Source organism: Nelumbo lutea, chromosome 1, assembly GCF_056320005.1.
Source record: "Nelumbo lutea isolate HS-2025 chromosome 1, American lotus-T2T, whole genome shotgun sequence".
Lineage (NCBI taxonomy): Eukaryota > Viridiplantae > Streptophyta > Magnoliopsida > Proteales > Nelumbonaceae > Nelumbo > Nelumbo lutea.
In genome coordinates this window covers 180,158,132-180,177,934 of record NC_142684.1, presented here as the reverse complement: position 1 = coordinate 180,177,934, position 19,803 = coordinate 180,158,132, and the positions used below count along the sequence as shown (strand labels likewise).

The window sequence follows — 19,803 nt, the reverse complement described above, 5'->3', positions numbered from 1 at the left end:
CGTTGCAAGTTATAACCGGCCAACATTTTTGAAGGGGGTGTTACATTTTTGCCAACATATATGGCAGTTGTTTTTGTTTTAGAAAACAAAACCATTCTACCCAAAATGTCAACTTTGACATTTCAGCCATAAATAGTAATGATTAATCATGAAATGACACCTATCAATCAACCCAAAACGCAGCAGCAATGCAACGTCACTGTACCAAACATCCCATTGTTTAAGGTTGCAGCAGGAGATCCATCAAGCTCCATGCATCAGCAACCGCAATATTTCTGTGTATCCGCCACAGTATTTTTCATACAAGTTGATTTACAATAAGAACTGCCATTTTATGCCATTGAAATCTGGAGCCAAGCTGTAGAAATAAGAATATAAACAAATTTACGTATAATTTTCAAAATATTATAATAATCTACAATTACCAGTTCAAACAAATAGAACTGGGCATTTCAATCCTAAGAACACTTTCAAGTTCGTGTCTGAAGCAAAGGTTACTACCCATTTACAATAAAACGAATGAAAGAAAAATTACAACAGGCCAGCAGATGACAATGCAGGCTTGGTACCTTGCAGGTATGCATACTGCCAATTCAGGGATAATTGTCATAATGGTAAACATTATTCTCATAATGGTAAACATAATGAGGTGGGGAAGGAGAACTTAGTTCACTCATTGAGGGGGTGGTCCTAGGAGATTGGTTGGTAGTCATGTGAGACTGGTTCTTATCTACTCTGACTTCAACCAACTCTACATCCTCAAATGACTGGAAAATAGGGTGCAGGTATGCATCAGCCAAGTAAGCTTTTAGATTGAGGTTAGGTTCTGAAGCTCGCTCCATTGTATCCTTTGCCATGGCCTCCTGAAAAATTAAATAAAAACAACATAGTAGTTCATCAAAATTTAGGAATGGAATACCCATTTGAAGTATTAAATACAAAACAAGAGATAATGCCAAAGCCAATATTCTTAACATAAAATAATTTGCAATTTATTTTACCACACATAGACCATCTCGGTTATGGTAAAACAGGAAATTTTAGCATTAAAAGATGGAACAATTAATTTTAAAACTTGAGAATGGACAAAGCTCCACAACTTTTCGACCTTCAATGGTGAAGAATTAAAAACATATTGATCCACAATGCTAGTATATATGTTGAGCTGTGCCTTGAATTTCAGTTTGTGGCCCGCTCCATGATCTGACCCCAAGGTTCTTTTGTGGGAAAGAATCTTAATGGAAAATTTCATCAAGGTTTGTAATGGATGTGGAGGGCTTGAGCCAACGATAGCCTGAAGCCCACCACTAACCTCCTCCGGGTGTAGTGGATGTGGGGTTGGTTACAAGAATCATTTTCCACCATTCCACTATGTTCAGTGACATATCCATTGGTAAATAATGGGCTCCCAATATTTCTGACTACTTCAACCAGCGTCCTTTCTGACCTACCCATAGCTCTTCTAGACCTTTCAACTTTCAGCAGTTCACTTCTCACTGTTGTTATAGATGGTCTTCTCAGCACATGACCAAACTATTTTAGTCTACTTTCACTCATTTTATCATCTTTTAGGCTACCAACTCTTTTGTATCTTTATTGGTGAAAAACTTTCTAACCAACAGAGGTCCTATGAGTATGCTCATTTCTGATCCTAATCCTCCTAGTTTTCCCACTCATCCATCCCAACATTCACATTTCTTCTACACTCATTTCTTTGGACATGTTGTTTCTTGACTGCCCAACACTCTGCTCCATACGACATTTCTGACCTAATGACCATTTTACATAACCTTGTTTTTGGCCCTATATGGTATTCTCCTATCACATACAATTTCCCATTCCCATCAAAATGTGGTGCAAATGAAACAAAAATATGTCAAGCATGCTAAGGAGGGAGCTTACCTCTAGTGAGTACTTTCTGAATGCAGGTTCAAATCGACTTTTGCAGTATTTGTGGAACCACAGAGTTAATATGGGCAGTACAACAAGTAGAGGAGTAGAATTAGCAGCCTTTTTTGTGCTGAGGAGGCCAATTAGAAGAAGATGAGATATCAACAAGCTTGCAATTATGCGACTGTGGACATGTGGCCAGAATGCAGCTACACTCTCATATTCTTGATTATACACATTGATAATCTGAAAGATCCAACAAGTGAGAGCTCCATCACCAATGACTCAAAGCAAGAAAAAATTAAAATAGAGAGTACAACTTGAAAAAGATGAATTATCATAGAAGTGTGTCAAAAAATTATTAATTAGCTTATCTTCCCATAGTAACAAGTCCAAATCTCTATTGTATTCAAAAAATTTCAACCATGTCCAGCAACTATTTTGCTGGAACTGCTGCATCAATAAGCACCATGAAGATGCATCATGAAGGGAAAACAAAACCCCAGAATGTGATAAGTGAGTAACCTGATGGCGATAAACAAGGTATGCAAAGCCAAAGAAGACAAGTATGAAAGGAAGAAGGATTGGAGTGACCACAGCATACACAATTCCAAGAAGGAAGTATAGTTGGAGTGTCGGAAGAGTCTCTGGAAGCCCCACACTTCCAGGGTCCATTGCCTTCTCTCTGTCTCTTTCTGTTTTCACCAGGAACATGTTCTTGAGGTGATATATTACAAGTGGCTTCAGTCTTAGAATTTCACTTGCAATGCCCGCCCATCCATCAATCATTATATATGTAATAAAAAAGGTGGCCTTCATGGGTATTGAAACACCAATGGTTCTAGGGATTCTGCAACAAGGACAAAACTGTATCAACCACTCAAATCTTTGTGAGATAGCAGTTGCAGAAGAAAGATGTAATAGGAAGACAGATGGATCTCTTATGGACTACATGATGTCTCCACCATAAAAAAATTTAAAATATAAAACAAATTCAATTTTTTAAGCTCTGTCAGAAACTTGTGAATTCAAATGTTTCAAAATATATGCTATTCAATTGACCTAAGATCACCAGTTCTTTAATCAATACATTACTATTAAATTGTGAAAAGAGGGATTGTACTACATAGCCAACTCACTTTGTTCATGTAAAGCAGTAGCACTGTATTATTTGTTCTGTTTTTCTTTTTGCTCTTTCTTAGGCCTAAATAGGCATTCTTGTGGTTCTATATATAAAATCTCACATACTAAAATATATATAAGGTTTAACGGCTAAAAAAATAAAAGTTTTTTTTTGGGGGTGGGAGTTAACTATTCTGGACACCTATTTATACTTGAATTATTGTATTCTACATTCTTGGTATAAACTTGGAAGCTTTTTTGTTTCCATCAGCTTTAGTTTGAGAAAAATTCAAATAAAATTGTACTAGTATTTTATAAGTGCAATTCACAACTAAAACAGAGGGATTCTAAAAGCCGCACAATGACGTATGTGCTTGAATTGAGGCACCACTAACAAAAAAACTTAAAAAGAAAACTTAATATATAACAATATGAAAATCTAAATTCTGAAAGAAATGAAATCGTACTAGCTCAATAAGTTAGAGCACCATATCATTAACACAAAGGTTGTATCCTTAAGGTTAAATTCTACATATTATAAATTATTTAAACTCCAAAAATCATCAGTACAACCTACTACATGGCAAATAACCTATTCAAACATTAAATTCAAGGCTAGTTCATCAAATTATAGCAACAAGTTGGTGAGGCACACCCAGAAAATGAGCCTCCCCTGTGAAAGGAGCATTTTCTAAAATAGCTTTGTACTAGGGTCCATAAGCATTCTCTGCACCAATACTCTACCAGTCCTTGATCATATGGGATACAAATGAAACAAAAAAAAAAAAAAAAATGTAATGATTCTTTTTTCATAGTTACCAAGAACAAAAAACTATTAATTCACTAGAGAAGGGTAAAACTCCTTTGGTTCATTATGAACAGATAATAGAAATGGAATAAGTAGAAAGCTGTAACCTGAAAAAAAAAAAAGAATAAAAGGAGGTAACTGAACAAGAAAAAGGTGTCCCAAGCAGTAGAAGAGAAGAAGAAAAGGAGGGGAAAAGTAAAAGAGAAGGAAAGGGGAGCCAAAAATATATGGCTGCCCCATACCATTGATATTTATACTAAAACCATCAAGAAAGGTACAAGGACAAATATGCCCCTAATAGGGCCACTGAAACAACAATTAACTAAAGCACTATGGATCAAGGCCCAACAACTATAAAAAAGAATATAAAAGAAAAAGAATAAAGTCCATGAACAACATCTATCAACAGAATACTAACACCCATTATCCTAACAGAAATTAAAAAGAAAAAATGGTAATGTCTATTCAGAAGGATATGGAAGATTACTGGGTGGGTGATTGATGAAGGAAGGAACCAAGTTGCTCAAAAGCTGTTCCAGTCACTATGCTTCCTAAGAAGACATTCACCAACATAAAATAGTAATATTTAGCCGCTGCCTTTCTTTCAAGTGATGATATTGATAAATGACCCTCAACCTTTGACATAATCATCAGAACTGTAGGTAGAATGTACATGAAGATCTTAAGGGCTAGACCAGGAAGGAAACCCTGAAGGAATGATTTGATGATTTTCCTGCATACAAGTATCCACAGTCAATGTTTGTAAAGCTGAACAGAAGTTCAAAAAATTACTCCACAGTTATTTAAAGAAGCTAATGAAATGATTGCATTGCTTATGCAAAGATATGACTAAGCAACCAAAAGGAAGAGGGTCTCAACAGATGAACTAACCTCGTCCAAAGCATGATGTTTCCTTTTCAAAAGATCACAATGCGATCCCATAAGTGGGAGAGATAAAATCATGTAAAGCCTAAATTATAAATCAGTGACATTTGGCCAAATTTCTCTGAAATTTCCCATTTTTGCTAGGGGCAATGTCAAATTATCCAATAATATTTTTTCCTAAAATCTCTGATATATTTATGTGTCAACAAAATTTTCAATTTAATTGATAGAATACACATTTAAGGTTTAAAAGTTTAGAATATTAGTAGAAATTTTTTGATATTTCACTAAACCATCATAGTTTTTGAAAATCTTTTCCTAAAAGAACAAATGGCTTTCAGTGATGATACGATTGGTTTACTATTTTGATATGAATCACTTACTAAGTCAGTATAATTCAAAAGAAAAAGAAGGAACTAAACTACAGAAGGGGATTCTCAATCTAATCAAAATGTACAATGACAAAAAGGAGAAAAACCAAAATGCAAAGTAAATGACATAAAATAAATAATAAAGAGAAGATAGATAAAAGACTAAAAGGGAGACAAAGAGAAAGATACCTCTTGAAGCCTCTCATGATTCTTCTAAAGTTTCCTTTAAGGTTTATTAATAAATTCCATGTTTTTAGAAAACTTCCTTCACTTTTTATATTTTCCAGCTTTACATGGAAAAATGTCCATCTATATTGAAATTGCAAACCATGTTTGTATTATAGGAAGAGTTTCATTCCCTCTATTTTCAACTCCCAAACTTCTCCCTTCCACTTAAAATCTCCACATTTTTTCTTTTTTTTTCTTTTTTTTTTTTTGGACTTCTCTCTCTTCACCCATTGAACACATATGTCCAATCCATCTGTCATAGATCATACATGCCATGTGACTAGTAAGCAATAACATTAAGTATTAGATGTAAAATACCTTGTAAATCAAGGGTAATAATAAGAGAATGTGGATAATTGAAATTTTCACTTAATGTTAGTGCTTTTAAAAGTTTACATCTCATATGGCTCAAAGCCTAGTGATGATCCAAGTACAAGCACCACAACTAATACTAGGACTTCAGACAGCCTTTCTTTGGATGAATCATGACCAAGTGATGAAGGGGTCGAAGAAAGGAAAGAACCAATAGTGAAAGAAACCATTTTTCTTCATGGAAAAGAAACCCACTTTGTTCTGATTCCTCATTGGTTGTTTTGAATTTTTCTATTTTTGAGTTCTTCAAAATTCATTTTCTAGGTTTTTGGTGTCTTAGGGGTAGGATTAAGTTTCATCTTCCACACATTTACTATTCTTGGTAGAAACCCAAACTACGATTTATGGTAACTTTTGGATTTACTATTTTTAGTAATTTCTATTGTCCTTACAATAAGTTAGTTTTAATTAAGATTAGTAATGAGTTATTACAGTTATTTTTGGAGTCAGAGTCCCTATTTGATAGTCTTGGTAATTTGTTTTGAGTAAGTTTCTTAATTGAAGTCGGAATCTGTAAAGGGAGATCCAAACCCTTACGATTAGTCTATAAATAATCATTCTAGTTGAAATTGAAGAGGGGAATTAATGAAATAGAAAGCTTATTCAGAGTTATCTGTGGATAATAGTGTATTTTCTCTTTTGTTTTTCTAAACATGCAATCTTTCTTCTCTTTCTCTTCTCCATTCAGATCTGGATCTCTTACCCTCATAATTCAGATTCTTAATTCTCCCTCTTCTTCCCACCACATTCACCCTAGCATGACTTCTCTTCTTCCATCCTACATCACCAAGCCTTGGATTGTCCAATGCAAAGTCATGAAGTCACGTTGTGTATTTTTCATTAGGTGCATATCCTACTGCATTGGGACCACAACATCCATGAGTGAATCTTTTTGCACATCTTGCATATTGCATATTTGTATTAGTAATAATGACTCATCACCTACGAAGGAGAAATAAAAAGCTTATCTTAATTCTAAACCATCACACATTTTCCAATCACACACCAATGGTTCTAAACCATCACACATTTTCCAACCCATGTATCTAAGAAACCATTTTCCTCTATAGAGCACCCCTTTACCCACCAAATCTCCAGAGCAATTTTCCAAATAAAACTACAAATTCTATTATTTAGCCCACCATACTCTTTATTGTACATACCCATTTAGTATGGATTAAAAAAATAAAGAGAGATAAATAGAAGATCTGTAACAACTTTCAAGTTTAAATTTCAAATATATATTGCAACATTCAAGTTTAAATTCCATTTTTTAAAACCTCTGCAGTTTCATTGAAAATAATGTGGTTTGGAAGTAATGCAATTTCTCATAAACTATAAAGGCACCAAGGCAAGAAAGAAATTACTTTTTTGAAAGGTACAAGAAAGAAATTACTTACAATTCTATGACTGGCCTGAGCCAAGGAGCAACCCTTTCAAGACCCTCAAGATTTGCAAGTGACTGGACAAATGCAATGGGTATCATGTAGAAGAAAACCAAAGCAAACACTGACACTGATATTACAAGCTTTCGGATACTTAGAGACACAAATGGTATAGCAAGATTCTTCCAGTACACATCACGGGGTTCTGGAGCCCAATTAGTAAGCCATAGTGTGGGATTCTTGCTCTGCTGTGTCTGTGCACATACAGCAGCTCCCCATCTCGAGTTGAATGAGACAAAAGCCACTGGCATGATAGCCTTTGGATCTTTGAGAATCTTCGTGCGTTCTAATGCCATCTGAAGAAAAACACAAGGATAACATATATACACAATAGAAAATTGATTAAAAGGATTCTTGAGATCATTCCATCTTTAAATCAAGTTTCCACAGTAATATGCATTGGCCCTATGTGATACAAAAGCATTTAAAAAATAATAGAGACATCATATTTAAAATAAAAGAACCAAGTATGATTAGTTTCTATAAATGTAATAAGTGCCAACTTACCTTTTTATCAAGGTCCTGCATCTTCTTCTTGTAGAACTCAATAGAATCCACTCTTTCACCCCAAAGCCCAAGAAATCCTGTCTGAAATGTGAAGAGGTACATAAGCTACTTATTAAAGTTCCGCAGAAACATAAAATTTTAACACCATCTACTAGCTTTTATGACTATATGGTTGTCCAAATAAATTTGAAACATTCTAAATATATACCCTTCTAGTTGGCCTCTTGTCTGGATGACGTTCATACTTAAGTTGGTTATAGTCCAGCCAATTTTGGAGCCTTTCCCTTTTCCTTACAAGTCTGGAAAATTTGTTTGCATTATAGACAGCCTGAAGTAAGGTATTAGTACCCCTTTCAATAAGTTACACACATGCAGATACACAAACAAAACAACAGGAAATGTAATAATACCTGGTGACCAAGATAACAGTTTGGATGATTAGTTTGGAAAAAATGATCCACGCTTTCTGGTAGCGAGTGACCAGAAACATGAGGCACATTTCTGACCACTACCTGCAGAATATCCAGATGTAAAACAACATTGCATTATCAACTTTCAATTAATAGGGAACTAAATGGTATGATAAACTTCTAATAATGTACAAAACAGATATGCAATAAGTGAATAAGAATACATATTGATTAATTCATATACAACTTCTCGTCAATATATAAATTGCACAATGTTTTGCAAAAAAAAAAGGAATAACAAATCTGAGTAGGTCATCATTGGATAAGGATTAGAGATACAATAATCTACCCTTTAGATTTCAATTTTCAAGTTGTGCCTGTAAAAAGGGGGGCAATGTTGTAATTGTACATATAAGCCTCTCTTATAAAGTACATGGCCTTTCATAGGTGGAGGTTGACCAAGTCTAGGTACCCCTTAAAATTTTTTCTTGTTTTCTCCACTTGTGGTTTTGGTGACGTTTGAGTGAACCCTTGAGAACTTCAATCTCCCTATAGTAATATATGGCATCAGAACAAGGTTGGGATATTTGAGAATATGTGGCTGACTCACCCGGCTTTGTGCATCAGAATGGGGAGTGGTGGAGAGAAGAGTTAAGAGGGATGAAATGGAAGGGAGTGAGATTCCACAAAAAGCTGAAGAGGTTGAGATCCAAAATTAAGGAGTGGAACAGGGAACATTTTGGAAGAATAGAGGAGCAAAAAATTAGGTTATTATCTAGGATTGGGGAATTAGATTCCAAAGAAGCCCAAAGGATGATGAGTGAGCAAGAAAGGGTGTTGAGAAGAAACCTAAAGAAGGATTTGGAAGAGGTCCTTTTAAGAGAAGAAATTTCATGGAGGCAAAAGTCAAGACATAAACGGATTAAGGAAGGGGATGGGAACACAAAATTTTTCCATGCACTGGCCAATGGGAGGAGAAGAAAAAATTCCGTGGCCAAGTTAGAGGTGAATGGGGAGGAAGTAACAAATCAAGATGAGATAGAAAGGTTGTTTGTGGATCACTTCAAATCAATCTATAGGAAACCTTTGAATAATAGGCCAACATTGGAAGATTTGGATTGGACTAGGATAACAAAAGAACAAGCAAATTGGTTAGAAAGGGATTTCAATGAAGAAGAAATCAGGCATGCAGTGTTTTCAATGGATAAATCCAAAGCACCTAGTCCAGATGGCTTCACAATGGCTTTTTATCAGGATTGTTGGGATGTGGTTAAAGGAGACCTTGTTGGGATATTTCAGGAATTTGTAGATTAAAAAAAAGGTAAGCCCTAGAGTTAATGCAACCTTCTTAGCCCTTATCCCAAAGAAACTAGATGCAAAGCACCCTAGGGATTATAGGCTGATTAGTTTGGTGACAAGCATCTATAAAATCTTGGCCAAAGTGTTGTCCATGAGAATCCGAATAGTACTACCATCCATCATTAGTCAAGCACAAGGTGCATTCGTTAGCAAATGAGTGTGTGGAGGACATGAGAAAGTCGGGGAACCAAGGTTCTGCGTGTAAGCTAGACTTAGAGAAGGCTTATGATATTGTGGATTGGAGTTTTTTGCTAGAAATCCTTGGGTGTTTTGGCTTTGGAGATAGATGGTGTAACTGGGTAAAGGGATGTATTAGTTCCTGCCATTACTCAATCTTGGTCAATGGGATGGTCAGAGATTTTTTCCCAGCTTGTAGAGGCCTTAGACAAGGTGACCCACTCTCCCCGTTTCTTTTCACCTTAGTGGAAGATGTTTTCAGTAGATTAATCTCTAAGGCATATAGGGAAGAGGAGGTGAGTGGTTGGAGGATAGGAATGAACAATGTCCGGGTAACCCATCTACAGTTTGCTAATGATATAATCTAGGGGCTAACCCAAAAGAGAGTAGTTTTTGGAACTTAGTTTTGGAAAAGTTTGAGAAAAGATTAGCTGCTTGGAAAAGGAACTATATCTCCATAGGGGTAGAGTGACTTTATTGAGAGCCATCCTAGCAAACCTACCAATCTATTTCTTATTTGCTTTTAGGATTCCTAATAGGGAGGCTAAGAAGTTAGAGAGATTAATGAGAAATTTTCGTGGGAGCCAAGGGAGGAAAAGAAAGATCATTTAATTAATTGGGAAATAGTATGTATGAGCAAAGAGGAAGGTGGACTGGGGTTAGGAAGGTTAACTCTCAAGAATAAAGCCCTCTTAGGAAAATGGTTGTGGAGATGGCCTAGAGAAAGGGAGAGGTTGTGGCACGAAGTGATAGCGAGTATACATGGCAGACTAGAAAATGGATGGAATGCAGGTGTATCACGGCAAGCAACGTTGGCATCTCCTTGGAAAGCAATCCAGAGTATCCTCCCTCAATTTCTCAACCTTGTCAGGTATGATTGGTAACTCTGTTTTATTCTGGGAAGACACTTGGGTGGGTTCTGTTGCTTTAAAGGACCAATTTCCATCCCTTTATTCTATTTCCCTTTACAAGGAAAAAGTTATCTCTCATTTTCTCCCTTCTCCTTTTTCACCCTCATCCTTAAGTCGGGACCTTGGCTTTCGGAGAGAGTTGAGGGATGATGAACTTAATAGTGTTTCATGTTTGTTGGAACACAGTAGCCGAAGAAGAAGAAGAGAAGAAAAAGAGGAGAAAGTTTAAGAATGACGGCTACAAACCTTTCAGCCAACCCTATTATCTTATATATATGTTTATTACATAGTGTTACATGAATGGACTAGAATGCCCCTGATTAGTGATGGGACACCTAGACAAATAAAACATTAAACAATTTTAGGCCCAATAACTAATGACTTAAGACCCAACAGTGACAAACATATACATTAAATCATCCAAACCAACACTGCCCCTCAAGCTAAGCATGGATGTCAGTCATGTTTAGCTTGCCAAGTAAGTCCAAGAATTTCGTTGAAGCTAAGCCTTTTGTTAGCACATCTGCAATCTGCATCTCGAAAGGAGTATAAGGAATGCAGAGTTCCCCTGTGACTATTCTTTCTCTAACGAAGTGTTGGTCAATCTCAATATGTTTCGTCCTATCATGTTGCACTAGGTTATTTGCAATGTTGATGGCAGCCTTGTTGTCACAGTACAACCTGAGAGGACACTCGATCTTTATCTCGAGTTCACTAAGAAGGGTCCTAAGCCACAGAAGTTCAGCAACACCATGAGTCATAGCTCGATATTCAGCCTCTGCACTTGATCTAGCAACCACATTCTGCATCAATATACGCTTCAATTTCAATTTTATTGTGTTTTTTGAACATAATTCATTTTCCTGGGCAAGTCTTCAAGTACCTAAGAATCCTTTCCACTACTCTCATATGAGGGATCTTTGGAGAGTGCATGAACTGGCTGAGAACATGTACAACATAAGCAATATCTGGTCGAGTGAGAGACAGATATATCAACTTCCCTACCAGCTTTTGGTATCTCTCTTTATCAAGGTAGTCCTCTCCTACTGATTCTTGTAGACCATGGTTTTGTTCTATTGGAGTATCTGTTGTCCTACACCCCATCATACCTGTCTCTTCTAGGAGGTCAAGGACATACTTCCGCTGACATATATAGATGCCCTCTTTTGACCTAGGAACTTCAATCCCAAGGAAGTATCTCAGATGGCCCAAGTCTTTGATCACAAACTCAGAAGCCAAGAACTCCTTTAATCTTTTTATCTATTCTAGATCATCCCCAATAATCACCATATCATCCACATAGATAATGAGCGTTGTAAGTTTGCTATTTTGTTTCCTTATGAACAAGGTATGATCAGCCCCACTTTCTTCATGACCCCACAAAGCTTCTCAAACCAAGCCCGAGGAGACTACTTAAGACCATATAATGCTTTCCTCAATTTACACACTTCCCTATCAAAAACGTAGCCTGGTGGAGGATCCATGAATACCTCTTCATGTAAATCGCCATTTAGGAAAGCATTCTTCACATCCAACTAATGTAGCTCCCATGAAAAGTTTGCAGCTAATGACAATAAAACCCGGATTGTGTTGAGCTTCGCTACTGGAGCAAAAATTTCTTTGTAGTCAATCCCTTCCTTTTGAGTAAACCCCTTTGCCACAAGTCTGGCCTTGTACCTTTCAATGAAACCGTCCTCCCTATGCTTTACAGTGAACACCCACTTGCATCCGACAGTGCTCTTCCTTTCTGGTAGATCCACTAATTCCCAAGTCCTTACTTTCATTAAGGCTTTCATTTCTTCATTCATAGCCTCTTTCCATCTTGGGTTAGACACTGACTCTGAGTACCTAGTAGAGACATGAACAGAGGAGAAAGCAGACACAAAGGAATAATAACAAGGAGGCAAACGTGAGCAAGAAACAAAATCAGCAATGGGGTGTCAGATAGTACAAGAACGGGTAGACTTACAAAGAGCAATAGGAAGATCCAAATCAGAAGTATGTGTGATAAGATTACCTGGAGTTGCTAAGACAGGTTGATCCAAGTCCGATTGGTTGCTGCCATGAGTTAGAGGGCCCTTTTTCCTTCTGTTGTAAGTGATTCTTATATCTTTTTGTTGCCTACTGGAGTCCTCAAGAACATCTGCAACATCAAGAGTGGTAACGGGCACAATGGGAGCCTCACTAGGTTCACCCGAGGCAGAAAGAGGCACAAAAAAGGAGGGGGAAGAAGAATCCTCTTCCATCCCACTAGTCTCCCCCTGAAGAGGATTTACGAGAGTACCCTAAAAAGATTCCTTTCGTAGCCCTAGGATCCAGCTTGGTCTTCGTTGGATCCTTTACATGTATAAAACATACACAACCAAAGACTCTAGGTGGAAGAGGAAAGTCTGGAAGATTAGGACAAAGGACAGAGAAAGGAGTTTTCATACCCAACACCTTGGGTGGCATCCGATTTATCGGATATGATGCAGTAAGGACTGCTTGAGACCAGTAGTGCTTGGGAACCTTGTTCTGAAATAGTAAGGCTCGAGCTGTCTCCAATAGGTGTCTATTATTGCGCTCAGCAACCCCATTCTGTTGAGGGGTACTAGCACAAGATGACTGATGGTGCATGCCAGCATCCTCCATGAATAGCTTCAAGGATCTTTCAAAATATTCAGTAGCATTGTCTGACCGGAATTGCTTAATTTTCTTGTCAAATTGTGTTTCAATCATTTTACAAAATGCCATGGTTATCCGTGGCACTTCATCATGTCCTTTTAACAACTAGATCCATGTGCATCATGAGTAGTGATCAATAAAACTAATAAAGTAATGAAGGCCATCAACAAAAACAAGAGGTGAAGGGCCCCAAACATCAGAATGAACCAAATCAAAAGGAACTTGAATTTCATTACTAGAAACTATATAAACAGTTCTACATTGTTTTGACAACTGACACACTTCACAAACTAAACTTTTACTTGAAATATCCTTAAATAATTCAAGAAACAACCCTTCTAATGATGAAAAAGGTAAATGACCTAGCCTAGCATGCCAAAAATGTAACCTAGCTATTGACCCCACATTATTCTGACAACTAGCAAACTGATGTCTGCATCAGAATAGTAGAGACCTCCATACTCATGACTGCTCCCAATCATTCTCTTCGTCAATCTGCTCTGAAAGACACAATGAGTAGAAAAAAAGGTTATGCTACAGTTCAAATTCTTGGTAAGCTTTGAAATAGATAAAAGATTGGAAGTAAGATTGGGAACATGCAGAATAGATTTAAGAGAGAGGTCCTTGCTTAGGTCAACCACCCCTTTCCCAAAGATGGTGGAGAGAGAACCGTCAGCAACTCTCATCTTATCTTGACCAGACAATAAGTGATAGGAAGAAAATAAAGAGGACATATGTGTCATGTGGTTAGTTGCACCGGAATCAATAATCCAAGAAGTAGGGTCAATAGAACTAGTTGCACTAAAAGCAGAGACAATACCTGATCTGGAAAGAGAGGTGAAAGCAAGAGAGTTAGTCCTTAGACGGGTTAAAGCCCGGCTAAGGACCTCTACCTCATCAGCAGTGAAACCCAAGGACCCGGATACAGGGGAATTAGCAGTCTGTCCCATGGGAGAAGAAGCAATTGTTGATGTGTTTTGTGTGCTATCACCACTGTGACTAATAACAAGGTTCCCACTTGCTGCTTGACCCTTCTGGTGCTTCTTGTCTTTCCTCAAGGCAGCAGGTTTCAGATGAGGATAAAGAACCCAACACTTCTCTTTTACATGCCTTTCACCTCCACAATGAGTGCACTTAAGATGCCTCTTGTCTGAATATTTGTTCCCCTTTTGATTTGAAGAAATCAGGGCTGAATGTTCAACAGGCTGTTCAACTTGCATCTCTTTCCTCCTAACCTCTTCATTCCTTACTAGATAATAAACATGATGTAAATTTGGCATTTCATCCCTTCCCAAAATTTGAGACCTTATGCTCTCATACATTGGGTCTAAACCAGCCAAGAACTTAAAGGCTCTACCCTCTTCAACTTGTTTATCATGCCTCTCCTTGTCTCTGGCATTCTCCCAATCAAGAATAAGGTGGTGATCAAGTTCTTCCCACAATCCTTCTAGGGTTGCAAAATATGTTGCAATTGTCATATCTCCTTGTCTCAAGGTAGCAATGTCTTGGTTTAGCCTATAAATCCTGGCATTGTTCTTTCTCTGTCCATAGGTTTTAGACACTTTCTCCCAAATCTTAGCAGCAGTGGAAAAGTGTTGAACAGTCTTGGCTACTCTTGGAGTCATTGAAGCAAGCAGCCAGGACATAACAGTAGCATTCTCCTTATGCCAAACTGCGTACTCCACACTACCCACTTCAGGTTCCTTCTTCTGCCCATCTAAATAACCCGTAAGTTCCCGGGAAGTAATGAAGAGCATGGCAGAAACAGACCATTCTCTGAAATTGTATTCGTCCAACAACACACTGGTGATTTGCAAGCTGTGCAGATTTGGATTCTCCAGATTAGGAGACCTCCCACCATATCTATTATCCCTAGAAGACACTTCCCCGGATAATGAAGACATCTCCTCCCTCTTACATTGATCACGATTGCAAACTCAGTACAAAGAATACTGTTTCAGACTTACCGAAGTTGTTACAGTCCTGAGAACACATAACAGATCTGAAACCGAGAGCAACCCACTGCTGCACAGTGCTGACTTCTGCTGGGCTTTGACTTCTGCTGTCGTAGACTGTAGTCACCTACGACCAGTACCAGGACTATCGAAATCAGTCATCCACCTAGATCTGTTCCACACAGATCTCTCTTAGCAGCCGAATGGCTACTACCTGCTGTAAGGAGTATAGTAGGGCATCAGCTTCTGGGGCACACTCCCCTTGGGCCCTACAACCAAGGGAAACCCTAGGTACAGATCTTGTTGTGTTCTACGATCAATCCTAGGGTTTCTTCACAGCGACCAAGATAGGGAAGGAAAAAAAAGGAATAGATAAGAGTAGAAAAGGTGGCGGTGGCTGTAACCAGGAGATGGATTAATGCTCTGATACCATGTTTGCTGGAGCACAATAGCCGAAGAAGAAGAAGAGAAGAAGAAGAGGAGAAAGTTTAAGAATGGCGGCTACAAACCTTTCAGCCGACCCTACTATCTTATATATATGTTTATTACATAGTGTTACATGAATGAACTAGAATGCCCCTGACTAGTGATGGGACACCTAGACAAATAAAACATTAAACAAGTTTAGGCCCACTAACTAATGACTTAAGACCCAGCAGTGACAAACATATACATTAAATCAGCTGAACCAACATTTCAAACCTATTGTCTCTGCTTGACAATGTTTTTTTTTACCTCTTAGTGTAGATGTGAGATTATGATTCCCTCATCCAAAAGGTTACTTTTCTTGTGCTTCCTTTTTCAAGGCTCTTTGCTCTTCCTTGAGTCAGTGGGGTTTTCCAACTAAGGAGATTTGGTCTAGACCTGTTACACCTAATTGTTATTTTCTGCTAGGAGGTGTTTTATAGAAAGATTAATACCTTGGACTTCTTGCAGAGGAAAAGGCCTTTCATGTGTTTATCCCCTAACTGGTGTGTACTTTGCAGGGCTAGTAGTGAGGATTACTCCCACCTACTTGTATCTTGTTCCTTTTCTAGAGCTATTTGGAGTTGGATTTTCTCTTTATTTGGGTGTAGGTGGAATATGTCCACAGACTTAAGCCAACTGTTCGATCCCTCCTTTTTTGTGTGGCCTACAAAAAAAGGAAAATTGATGTGGAGATGTATTAGAGCAGCTGCATTGTGGACAATTTGGGAAGAAAGAAATGCAAGGATTTTCAAAGAAAAATAAAGAAGCACTCAGGCTGTTGAGGATTGTATCTTGACTAGGGTCATTCACTAGTTGAGAACTTTGGACTTCTTTCATTCCTTTTCCTTTGATGATATTTGGAGAAACTGGGTAGTGGTGGCTAACAGCCATACAAGGAAGGACAGGGAATCTGTAGTGTGGACCCCTCTGCCTGAAGGATGGGTAAAGCTGAACTTTGATGGCAGCAGCCAAGGAAACCCAGGCCCATCGGGGATAGGAGGGGTGCTGAGAGACATGGAGGGCAACATATTAGCCTTGTTCTCAGGCCCGTGGGAATAGGAGACTCTAATAGAGCTGAGATTTTAGCAGCGGTACAAGGTATTCAAATTGCAGAACAATTAGGGGTTCAGCGCTTGGCAGTTGAAGGAGACTCTCAAATTGTGGTGGGGTCGTTGAAAGACCCAGCTTCAGCCATGTGGCAACACATAGATTTATTAAGGAGAGTAAACTGGCTTACAACAAATATGACTGTTACCTCTCTATGGGTGGATAGATCAGCAAACACCTTAGCGGATGGGTTAGCTAAGCAGGGGGTTACAAGGGAGCAGCTATTTTGAGCTGCTTTGTAATTTTATTTATGGTTAATTCTGTTTTATCTTGATGTAATACTTTTCTGAAGAGGTAACAGCCCGTGCCTCTTCAGTGGTGTTTTTTCTGAATTAATAAATTTCTTCATTCATCAAAAAATAACAAGGTTGGGATACATTAATGCATCAACGAGTAGGAGTTTGAAGTGATCTATAAATTGTTATCTCAAACTAACATCAAGCTTTTAATGATAGCTTCTCAGAAATGTATCTTAAAGTAAGAGAAAGGGATTATTTATTGTGGTCCATTTTCCTGGAGTCGGATGGAAGCTTTAGTGGAAGAGATAATTATTGGTAAGAAAAATATATAGGAATTTGAAGGATTTCTTTGAAAACCAATTTTCTGAAAATAAATGGGTGTGAACTACGACAGTTGATCTCTCTTATCTTAAACAGTTTGCTTGATTTCTGTCATAATCATCGTTGTCATGATAATAGTCCATATACTTCACATTTTTCTTTAAACTACTTTGAATGCATCCAAAGATTATTATGTGCATTCACCTTGTAAATTTTATACTTCAAAGACTGATACCATGCATAAAATTAGCATTTTAAACTCGATTCAACGTGACTAGAGCTCAGTCAAACCATTTTCTGTTTGCTCCAATCAGTGTTTTAGAAGAAAGAGGAACAAGAAAAATGCAATGGCCTTATAGTGCCTGAGGAATGACCAGAACAATACCATGCACAAGATTAGAATTTTAAATTTCAAGATAATTAGAGCTCAGTCAGATAATTGACTTTTGCTTCAATCAGTGTTTTAAAAGTGAGAAGTGCAAGAAAAGTGCAAGGGCCTTCTAGCACCCAAGGTGCAAGGCAAGGCTGTTCCCAGAGCAAGCAAGGCATATATTTTTGGAAAAATAAAAATAAAAATAAAAAAGAAATATTAATACATATATTATATTCAATAAGAATTTTAAATGAAATTAATTGTTTTAAAAAACATGCTAGCTCAGAAAAACAGATAAAACAAGCTCCAAGTAAAAGTGAAAGCAAACAAATGTAGATCTTACCAAATTGTTTCAAGCAATCAATAATTCAAACATGTTAAGGCTCAACATGTTTGTCTTTCTCCTAATTTCATTACTTCAAGTAGCTAAAGTGATGTTAGACACATTGCATTCTTAACCCTAGGAGATTAGAGCCTTTTATAGAGATGAAGGGATGACAGGACTGGATCAGGAAGAAAGGGCCATTTTGGAAAGTCCATGCAGAGGCCAGGGGCAGTGTCCCCAACCTGAAATTTCGGTCAATATATATAAAGGGGCTGGTTAATCACATTTCATTCTGTTTTAGGGTTATGAATCAGAGATCAGTTGTATTGTTATTGCTAGATGTGATCCAATCCGCAGAAACTAGGGTTTCAGGTTCATAAGGTCATTGTTGTTATTTATTTTAACAGTTAATAAATCATTACCAGTGCATGTGCACTAATAAAAGGTAGTTTATAAGTTAATAGACCACTAAAAAGGTGTAAAAACATAAAAATGTACAAAAAAACAACCAAAGAAGGAAATTAAAAAAAGGGATTGTGCCTAGGCTTAGGCCCAAGGTGACCCAAGCACATGTCTAGGCTCACCAAGTGCATGCCTATTGCCTGGGTTCAATCAAGCCTTATAATGTGCCTCACTAGTGCACTTCAATGTGTGCCTTCTAAAACATTGGCTTCAATTAATCAAAGAGATAATAGCTAACAGGAATCATGTTGTAAAAAAGAGGAGTAAATTATAACAAGATCAAGTAACATAAGCAGAAAATGATCAAGATGAAAAATAGCCCTAGAAGTATGGGATTGTGCAAGAAAACCAGAAAGAACAAACAAGAGAAGATTAGAGAAGTTAAGAGAGAGAGAGTTGCGGCAAAGAGGGTTAGAGGATGAGAGGTTCGAACTAAACCTCCCTCTAACACTCTAATACACTTTTATTAAGTTAATCTTTGAGAAATTACAAGAGAGGCCCATGGTTGGACAAGAAATTACAAAAAACAGAGCATAGAAGAGTATGGGCCCAGAATAAAGCCCATTACAGAGAAGAATATAAATATAACATAGAATAACAGCCTATGGGCCATTCGGCCCATCTTCTCTACACTCCCCTTCAAGCTGATCATAGATGTTAATCATGCCCAGCTTGCCAGTGTCATGCTGAAGCCTTGCCTTGGGAATACCGTTGGTGAGAAAATTTGCCAATTGTCCTTCAGAAGTAATGAATGGTAGACACACTTCACCCGAAGAGACTTTTTCTCGAATAAAGTGACTATCAACCTCAATATGTTTGGTTCTATCATGTTGTACGGGGTTGTGGGCAATGTTGATGGCAGCCTGATTATCACAGTACAGCATCACTGGCTTGTCATAATCAATCCCAAGTTCTTCCATCAATGACCTTAGCCACAACAGTTCAGAGACTCCATGTACCATGACCTTATATTCTGCTTCTGCTAAGGATCGAGCCACAACTGATTGTTTCTTGCTTCTTTAAGAGACAACATTACCAACCACCAGACTGCAATACCCTGAAGTAGATCTTTTGTCATCAATATTTCCAGTCCAGTCAGCATCAGTATAGGCTTCAAGTTTCAGATGTCCATGCTTGGTAAACAGAATCCCTTTTCCTGGAAATCCTTTCAAATAACACAAAATTCGTTCTGCAGCTGCCATATGCAATATATGGCCAAGTCATGCACAAGTACAGGAGCTTCCCAAGAAGTCTCTGAAAGACCCCTTTATCTTCCAACAATGTTCCATCTGAAGCAGAAAATTTTGTGACTCATATCAATAGGAGTTGCAGCTGGTCTAGCACCCATCTTCCCATTTTCAAAGAGCAAGTCAATGACATACTTCCTTTGGGGGATAAGAATCC

General features: G+C 37.8%; 1 protein-coding gene across 1 annotated transcript in view; it reads right to left on the bottom strand.

The window, feature by feature from the left end:
• Window positions 1-361: 361 nt before the first annotated feature.
• Window positions 362-19,803, bottom strand: part of LOC148879559 (hyperosmolality-gated Ca2+ permeable channel 1.8-like) — a 30,726-nt gene continuing 11,284 nt past the window's right edge. The window contains exons 4-11 of the mRNA XM_088961136.1: window positions 8,039-8,140; window positions 7,837-7,956; window positions 7,629-7,709; window positions 7,077-7,417; window positions 4,308-4,553; window positions 2,416-2,740; window positions 1,903-2,136; window positions 362-863 (exon numbers count right to left, since the gene is read on the bottom strand). Of these exons, the coding sequence (XP_088817262.1) occupies window positions 594-863; window positions 1,903-2,136; window positions 2,416-2,740; window positions 4,308-4,553; window positions 7,077-7,417; window positions 7,629-7,709; window positions 7,837-7,956; window positions 8,039-8,140 (1,719 nt within the window). The 3' untranslated portion in view covers window positions 362-593. The remainder of the gene's footprint in view (window positions 864-1,902; window positions 2,137-2,415; window positions 2,741-4,307; window positions 4,554-7,076; window positions 7,418-7,628; window positions 7,710-7,836; window positions 7,957-8,038; window positions 8,141-19,803) is intronic.